The 9,688-nt window shown below is 36.7% G+C and overlaps 1 protein-coding gene across 2 annotated transcripts in view; it reads right to left on the bottom strand.

Moving 5' to 3' along the window:
* Positions 1-669: 669 nt before the first annotated feature.
* LOC126252781 (transcriptional regulator ovo-like) overlaps positions 670-9,688 on the bottom strand; it is a 127,298-nt gene continuing 118,279 nt past the window's right edge. Inside the window, exons 4-12 of one of the 2 annotated variants that reach the window (XM_049953711.1) lie at positions 9,272-9,641; positions 8,235-8,682; positions 7,853-8,109; positions 7,106-7,222; positions 6,255-6,511; positions 5,070-5,360; positions 4,627-4,963; positions 4,122-4,246; positions 670-3,890 (exon numbers count right to left, since the gene is read on the bottom strand). In XM_049953711.1, the coding sequence (XP_049809668.1) occupies positions 3,720-3,890; positions 4,122-4,246; positions 4,627-4,963; positions 5,070-5,360; positions 6,255-6,511; positions 7,106-7,222; positions 7,853-8,109; positions 8,235-8,682; positions 9,272-9,641 (2,373 nt within the window). In that variant the 3' untranslated portion in view covers positions 670-3,719. Of the gene's footprint in view, positions 3,891-4,121; positions 4,247-4,626; positions 4,964-5,042; positions 5,361-6,254; positions 6,512-7,105; positions 7,223-7,852; positions 8,110-8,234; positions 8,683-9,271; positions 9,642-9,688 lie in introns of both variants that reach the window. The other variant, XM_049953710.1, reaches the window with a different exon arrangement.

Here is a 9,688-nt window from a genome sequence, read left to right as displayed (position 1 = left end):
TACAAAAGTAACAAGGGAGGTGCTACTAAGTCAGCAGATGGTTTTAATACTGTATGTAATCAAAGAACTGCTGCTTTTTAAAAACAGTCTTTTTGTGATCCCTCCGACAGTTGATTTGTTAAACTTGTGTCCAAGCAAGCCTAATCAATCTAATTTTGTTGGTCCATTCTTTGTCCCATTGTTTTCAGCTACTCTTCGGCAAAGCTCTTGAATTTTATGGCCAACAATCCGAATTTAACGATTTTTCTGATCATTTTCAGAACATTTATTTTCATTGATTGTGTACAATTTTTTGGTGATAATTTGAAAATTTGTCACTATAATCCTTTGTTCTTTATTGCGGCTAAGCATCTGAATTTAGATAGCATTCATTCTTCCGGATAAGATACTGTGATATTACATGGCAAATACGCATAATCTCTTGGTGCTGTTGTCCTTGTAAATTCTCTCTGAATGTTTCATTCATGTTATTTACAATAGTTTCCCTTCACTACAGTGAATGGGGTAACCTTTTACCACTTTTGCAATTCTGTTAAAATACTGAACACAAACTGCACTTAACAACAGACATTGCAACATTTTACATCAATAGTTACTGTGTGCCTGAAGAAGTGAAAATTCAGAATAATTATGCCTTGTTACAGTAAAATTTCAATTTTAATACTGGTACAGTCAGATTAAGTTTAGACCAGTCTTAAACGTAGGGTTTTTTCCTGTATCTAATGCTCTGGCTAGCTTGAGACCGTGTCAGGAGTAAATCTGGTGTTAATAAGGATTAAAAATAAACAATCTGAATTCAGTACAATATTGCAGGTTTACTTTGAAATATCAAGATATTTGCATCGACTTGCAACCATTCAATTTAAACTGATGTTGGAAGCTCTCTTCATAACCAATGCAATTAAATAGACACATCTCTAAGAGCATATAGGAAGGTGGAAAGAAAGTATGAACTAGAAATCACAGAGGTAACAGATATTACTTTTAGTACAACATTATGTAAGTAGGTGGAAACTATCCTTATCAAACAAAAGTAGTTGGTGGTATCAGATACATTAACAAGTTACAGCCAGAGTAGAATATAAAACATGCTGATATTAGTTAAATTGGCCTTTTGGTCAGAAAAACCATTGTTAGTACTTTAGGGGCTACACACACACACACACACACACACACACACACACACACACACACACACACACACACTCTTTCTCTTTTATAAATGCTGCTTAAAGATATTATCTTTAAAGACAAACTAGCTGCAGCTAACACTCTGAAAGTAAATCTTGTACGTGGAGCAACTATACATACTTAGACAAGACTAGCCTAGCCTTCCTAGTAAGTGTTGAACAAGAGTCATTTGTTAACAATCCTTTAATTAAGTAATAAATACAAGCACTGAAATTTACATTACTTATAATATTTGCAATGCTTTTCTGCAGGTTTCAGTTTTGGATGTATTTTTATGAATATATTTTCCACGTTGAAATAAATTAAGAACAATTTCAGTTTCAACTACAGCCATTGCTCACATGTCAAAAAATTACTCAAATCAGCACATATGCCATAGTTACATTTTACCATAACTTTTGCATGCAAACTACACAGTTGTCAAGTCACTTTTTATTCAAATGGACTGTAGCATGTATTGTAATTTTTTTACCATGTTGCAATAAGCCTGTGATTTTTATAGACATTTGTTACAATTTTATTGCCCATGCTGAATTTCACAAAATATGTACTTCTCTGTTACACTGTAAAATTGCAAGTCCATGCAAAACTGTACACCTTTTTAGATGTAGCCTTCCAGGAAGAAAGAAACCACAACACACGTCAGTATCTAAGTGTTTGAACCTTTAAGTTTTTTGCTTTATCAAGTAATTTATTTTCCATGCACACTTTTTCACTGATGTGATTAGAAAGAATGAGGTAATGCAAAGGCAAAACAGAATCTTTCCACCTACCCACGGATGTCTTTGCTTCTACCCAGGAACTGTATGTGTCATGATATCAGTCTGCTTTGTAATACAGATTCAGATATAACCCTGTACAGTTTAATGAATACGTATGTATGATACATATTTTTTCCCTGAAATGTGAACATTTGATCCTAAAATCCATTTCTTTTTGTTTTAAGAAATGATACCAAGCATATATTATGGCTACAGTTTACTTACACAAGTGTGTACAACCCATATTTTATGCTTCCTGTAAGATTGTGCAGAATTTAAATAAATAGTCTGGCAGACTTTTCTGTTACAACCTGGCTCTATTATAACCATTCAGTGGTGGATGAATCCCAATTATATACAAGAAAAAATTTCTTAAGGTGTAATAAACTGATTACTTTTTTCCAGTTCTTGCCCTTCAGCAACATTCCTATAACAAAATGTACTATCACTAAGAATGGAGAACTTTTAAGACAAATTCAGAAATGTATTTTATTACACATTTCATTTGCAAAAATGTGAATACTTCATAGTGTGATTATCATGTTTGTGGCTACACACCACACAGGAAACTGTTTATACAGACCTACACAACCAAATACCAGCCCATTATTTACAAGTAACCATCCCTCAGCCACATGTATTCTAATTGTGAATGAACAATGTCAACTCACAAGTTCAAGTCTTCTTTAATTGTGAAGTTTACTTTTCACTTTAGTAATGAACAGTCTGGAACATGCAATGTTTTTTTGAATTATATTATTAGATACAACATTTCAACAAGACAACAAATAACTGCACCAAAAATAGCACAACATGTAGCGTCTTTTGTTTCATTAAATATCTATTATTTTCAATTGTACTTATCACAAATATTAATGTAATATATATATATATCACAGGTACATACTGTTAAAGTCTGTAATTAAAAATATAGTCTACATACAAATAGTATTCAGTACATCCACTTTCCTGGTAAGATTGTTGCAGCAGTCCAGATATTACAAAAAAAAAATATTTTTTTCCATTCTTCTGGTTGTGGAAAATGAATTGTATTGCACATATGGTCATACAAACTATCTAGAGCTCTGAAACTGATTTTGGAATTGCTACTCTCAATGCCTCCTGTACACTAACAACTTTTATCACAATAGATATACACTAACAATCCCACTAGATGACAAAATATGAGTTCAATACCACCTTACAAGATTGTACTACATAACAAATACTTTAAATACTGAAGTATGCTAAATTTTGAAACATTTTAACATATAACAAAGAGTTTACATAATGTCTGATTACCAATAGGCCTTTAATGCACAACCCCCTTACTTCCTGTTATAAAAATCTAAAAGAAAGGTCAACATAAAACTGATTAGTGATCTAAAAGACATTTAGAAAAAAGCCAGTTGATATTTAGACAAAATACAAACTCTCAAAGCAATACTGTACTTTAGAACAATAGTCAGCTAGTTGATGTCAATTGCGAGTACAGAGTCGCAATGAATGGTTATCACCAAGTCCACATTTATATGTGCACAACCGTGTCATTGTTCTAAAGTTTCTCTGTTCACTGAGATTCTTACTCACTTTCCAAAAAGGTCTGTTGTCTTTGGTTAACTGTTAACTTCTTCAGCATAATGACAGCAGTGCATATTCATAACAGAAGACACACACACACACACACACACACACACACACACACACTCTTTTATGTTCCTTCAGCTGTTATTAAGCTTGTCATGAAGTCACATTGAAGGTAATGCTTTATGATCGCACTTGCAGAAGCATGTTGGCAAAGTTTGCATTTGTAAACTTGAAATGACGTTTGTCATAAAATTTCAGAAGTGCTGGGCTGTATGGATGGTTGTCTTTCAAGTGTAGGTAATGAACTTCAGGTTCACTGGTTGTGTGACCACATTCCTCGCACACGTACATCTGAAAAATTATTTTCTGATTTAGAAATATAATGTAAAAAATGATAAACAAAGATAAAAACAAAATAGTGATTATCACAGGGAAGTAACAATCTCCATGAAAAGGTGTGATAAAATGCAATTTTTATCTCAAATGCTCAGAAATTCTTGGAAGACTGCTAGTTACTTTCTCACCATTCCCTTTTTCTTAATAAACCATTGTTACTGCATCACTAATGGAAATTTTAGTTACCTTTGTTCTCCTTTCCTTGTAAGCATACTGATGCTGAACCCCATGGACCTTGAGGCAATGAGATTCTAGAGAACACCGCTGTGTGAAGGATTTTTCACACAGGTTGCATTTATATGGGCGAACACCTGCAACAAAAGACTATAATGAGAGTTTGCCCAACAGAATACCTATGCATGAAAACACATTCCATTAGACTTTATTATTAATCTCAATACTGTTCTGTGATTCATCTTGCATATCTTAATGGTTGTTATTACTGCCTGCGCTCTATCACCAGTTAAACAAACCAATGCATAAAATATTTGTCCTTTTAAAACAACTTTAAACAGCTGACTCAATGGGTAAAGTTATGTTGACTGAATGGTCATTAACTCAAAATACAACAGACCACAGTCATTTTGAAAAGCAGACTCTCACTTGCTTCTGAGAAATTTTAAGTAAAACGCATCTCTATCCTCTCAAACAGTGCCGTTTTATTAAGAATGTGATAAATATGTACACACACCTGTATGTGTCCTGGTATGCCGCTTCAAGTCAAAAGTGTCATTAAACCCTTTTCCACAAAAAGTGCAAAGGTAACGTTTCACATCACTGTGACACTTCATATGCCTATTGAGAAGTCTCTGCAGACTGAAGGTTTTGGCGCAGATACGACATGTAAAACGTGTAGGATCATCAGGATTGGCTGAAGGACGTTCCACGGAATCATTTGTAACATGGGCTGCCCTTGAAGAAGGTCTTCCTCCAGGCACTGCAGGTGTCATTTCATGGTTTGCCAATGGATTTTTGATGCCATGACCACCATTGACAAACTCCAATGGCACCTCCACAGGCAAACCAAGCTGTAAGAAAAAACCTCATTATTATCACAAATACAGGAATGAAAATGGAGAACCAGAATGCAAAGAATAAAATTATTACCCTTTGCTGCAAGATGTTAACACGAACTTGCAATGATGGTATGTTGCTGATGTCTGTCTGCACAGTATTTGCATCTGAGCTGTTTGCCGTTCTGCGACTTGGTCCTCCAGAAATTGAAGCAGGTGGTGATAGAGAACCAGGTCCCGAGCCAGCTCCATCGAGGCTGCAGGAGGCGGGTGATGGAAGTGAAACTGCCCCAGGTGAATGCAGCTCTAGGCCTCCACCAGCTGTGAAGGATGAAAGCCCTGGTGACAGCTGTAGCTGTGAGCTAGCTGATGAATGCTGCTGGACCATGTGCTGCTGTTGTGACATCTGCACCTGTAATAATATTTTTAAAAATTATTATTATAAACTGATGACAAGTTAATGTTAATTTGATTTGATACTTAGAACTTTAAGAAAAGAAATAAGAAGAATCTAAAGACCTGATATTAACACATATTTACTGTAACACTTAGGCAGGATGGACATGGACAAAGAGTGGGTAGAACGAGATTACAATGAAAATCCAATTCACGTATCTATTTAACAATTGTGAAGCATTACTGAGTTCGCTAGTACTGAGGAATTACACAGTTCTCTCTCCCAAGTAAAACCACCTATATCCCTAACAAGATTGTATTCCACTGATCCTCAATTATTTATCTATACTCACAGTTTTATCCATTTAGTGATCTAAAAAAACTAATTGCTTAAATAATTTCCACTGTAAAAGCATTCAGTCCCCACTGTAGATATACAGATAAGAACTTAGAAATGCTGAAGTAAAATAATATGCCAATCATACTATTCATCATACTTATCGATTTTTCTCTCTCTCTCTCTCTCTCTCTCTCTCTCTCTCTCTCTCTCTCTCAACACAGATTCAGGACTCTGATCAAGATCCCTACATTAACTACCTACACTCCCATTTCCTTCAACTTGCTTCTCTTCAGCTACATAGGGTGATGCTGACATCACCTTTTATTTAAGTCCATGTCTGCTGCTAGCTGGTAAGCTAGTAATTGTTTCTATTTTATTGTAATTTCATTTTGGACTTTTTTGTGCACTTATTACAATGCTAGGACCTTTCAAGAATTTATGAAATAGTTTTCAAAGTGCAAAAGAAGTGGAAAATCTGGGAGTGAACAAGAACATGAAGAGGAGATAAGGCTGCTGCTCACCACAGAGCAATGGCATTGAGTGGTAGGAAGGTGCAATGGAAACCCATACCTGTATCTGCAGTTGCTGCATATGAGGCACAGCATCCGGGGCTGGAGAAGTAGCATCTGTCGGAGGGGAAGCTGATGATGATATATGTAGCGCCAACTCTGCACGCTCCTTTGGGAGAGGACTATAGCCAACATTGTTTCCTGAGGGATTGTTTTCTCCATTTCCATAGGAGGAGGATGAAACACCATTCTTTCCAAATTGAGAGGGTGCAGCAAAATTACGTGAAGTGTCAAAACTGCGCTGTCCATTGTTGTTAGCTGAAAAAGTAATATTTCATTACATAACTGAGCTGAAATATTGTGATGAGACTTAATTATCTAAATATAAATATGTGTAATGGTGTGGTGTTATGGGTATTTCTCAAGCTACCTGTAATGCCCCCAAACCTGGTAAGCAGGCCATTACTCAGAGTCTTTAAGTAAAATGTTGTTCACAAGAAAACTATTTTCACTCAGGAACATGGGAAATAATGATGCATAATAATTGGTTACTGTGTTTAAAAGTGTATGTTATACACTATATCTAACAATGAGCTACCAGACAGAAAATGAGAAACAGCTGCAGCATTCAAAATGACAGCTATATACTCCTACAGCAAAATCATAACTATATTACTTCATTTTAAGATGGATGAAAGTCCAAACAAATCTTGGCATAAAGTACGAAGAAACTAGACATGCTGCTGTTTTTCTTCAATTAATTTAATCTGCAGCCATATGACACTTTTGTTACATATAAAATACATATTCCCGTACTTGGGACACGGTATCTACCAGTTCTATGACAAAATATGTAAATATATGAAAGCAGTGATTCAAGTTACAGGAAGATTGTTGCCAAAGCATTCATACCTGCAGATGTAGAAAGGCCAAGTACATTCTGACAATGTTCTGGAAATGGATCTACACTTGGTTCGACTGGTGGTGGAATATTTGTATTGCTGCTGTTGCCACTGACATCTTGCTGAGCTGCAAAATATATACATCAATTTCAAAGTAACCAGAAAGCTTGAACAATTCCTCTCATAAATCTTGATTGAAATCTGTTCTGCACAACAGTGTCTAAATAGTTGAATGAGAGGATATAAGAATCTTTTAATAGGGTTTACATCAGTAAACTTAAGTTCAAGTATAGAAGTAAAGATATTCAGTTAATTCTACCTACAAAAACTCTGCCAACTTTTGTTACAATGAAAATTATATAGCTGACTTCTTATGCTATGATTGCATCACCGTTTTCATATCATAAGAGTCACTTTATTACAGAGTGTTTTAAGACTAAAAAATTCATGTCAGGCACACGTTACATTTAAAGATACTGATCTCCAACCAGCTACAAATATTTCCTTATCCTTGCGAAGACAAAAATTACTAATTGCCAGAGTACACTAGTAACATCACACACAAAAGATTGCATATTTTTATTAGTAAGCAAGTTATCAGGATGAGATTTCACATCTTTCAATATACTCCAGCAAAGTTCAACCAGTCAAAGTATTTGGCCTGTTGTTAATTAATAATGCAATTTTTTGACAAGTACATTGCAACTTGTTTACTCATTAGAAACAGACCTAATCATTTAACCATTGTAATGTGTACCTTGGCTGTCATCATCCAGTAGGCCATTTGCATCAGCATTTCCTGTGCTCTCCATGGCAGCATCTGTATCATCAGCCTCTGGCGAAGACATCCGTTGAAGGAAGAGATCATCAGAGAGAGAAGCAATGAGAGCATTGTGGTCATGTGCAGGGCTTGCAAATGCTAATGTTGCTGTGAAGGGTAGTGGATCAACAACACTTCCCGACACCATATCCACCACCATCTGGTCTGCTGCAGCTGCAGCAGCTGTATCCACACTGTAAGAATTAAGCAATTTTCATGGATTAAGTGTTTCACTAACAAGTTTTTCCTTGTGTTCATCAAAACATTTACATGTAGATATGTTAGAATATGTCATGAAACAGAACCTTGTTTTATGTACCTGAACATATTGTATGTATGCTGAGGGGCACCAAGCAGATGAACAGGAGGCAAGACACTGCCCTCAACTTTAGGAACCACTTGCTGGCGTTGATTTTGCTGCTGCTGCTGCTGTTGTTGTTGTTGCTGCTGCTGCTCTTGCTGCTGTGCAGCCACTGCTGCAGCAACATACTCACTCAGTTCATCCTCCTCCTCCTCTTTGAAAGATATGCCATATGATTCACATACATTCTGAAGGAGAGAGTATTGCTTCTGCTGATTGTATATATCCTGCTGTTGTTGCTGTTGGTGGTGGTGTTGCCCAGTGTCACAGTCCATTGCAAGTGGACCTAGCAGAGAGTAATTTGCATAATGCTGAGCAAATACACCTCCCAAGCCATTACCATTGCTTCCTGCACCACCACCAAGGCTACCAGCTTTCAGGCTCTCATAGAATGGAGGAAGTGAACCTAAAATTTAACAAAATAACTCAGCCTCATGCAAATAATGGATACAAAGAATTTAAAACATCAAATTACAACATTTTTGATTTTTAATATGTTCTAGAAATACATTTTTGTGGATATTAAACTAATTTACAGTTAGCAATACTGAAACAACAAAACCTCTTTGTAACATCTGGTCACAGCAATATTATGAACTTACTTTCCTCCTCCTCCTCCTCCTCCTCCTCCTCCTCTGAAGAGTTATTGGATTGTTTAGTTAATCTAACACAGATGAGGAGGAAAGTTCGTTCTAAGGATTTCACTTGCAGTAAGAGGCATGTAATGTAAAAAACTTTTAAAAAAGAAACACTGCAGACTTCACTCTTCTAACAGTGAAAATTTATGAGGGTTCTGAAAGTTATTTCCATTTCAATCAAATAAATATCCATAGAAACTTACATTATCTCCATAGAAAATGTTAGATTAAAAGATAAATTATGTTTACAGGAATACAAAATTGAAAGAATTTAGCCACTGAGAACCAGCTTTATATCCTAGCCAACAATAATACAAATGTCTCAAAATATTCAATTATAGCTCAGATTTCAGTTACCTGTAGGAGGACTATTGGGCCCATACATATTGGAACCACCACGGTGTCCACCACCACCACCTCCCGGGTTCATCGAGCCACCGCCTCCTCCGCCACCACCCAAAACGCCGCCACCACCACCTCCGAGGCTGCCACCACCCGAGTAGCCACCGAGACTGCCTCCCGAGGACCCACTTCCAGATGAACTTCCACTGCCTCCACTACTGCCACCACCACCACTACCACGGCTACTGCTATGGCCGTGACCAGCAGCCGCTGTGCGAGGAGTTCCTGCACCGTGGCGAGCCAGGAGGTGCTGAATGGGAAGAGGTGGTAACCTGCCTCCCACTTTGAACAACTGGAAACGTGGTCGAGCCCTCCTGTCGTCGATCTGTGGAAAGATCACTCTTGTCACTATGTTGTCTGTGTATTATGGTA

The sequence above is a fragment of the Schistocerca nitens genome, chromosome 4 (assembly GCF_023898315.1).
Source record: "Schistocerca nitens isolate TAMUIC-IGC-003100 chromosome 4, iqSchNite1.1, whole genome shotgun sequence".
NCBI classification, from domain to species: domain Eukaryota; kingdom Metazoa; phylum Arthropoda; class Insecta; order Orthoptera; family Acrididae; genus Schistocerca; species Schistocerca nitens.
The sequence above is the reverse complement of the archived record's forward strand: the minus strand, read 5'-3'. Positions and strand labels throughout refer to the sequence as shown.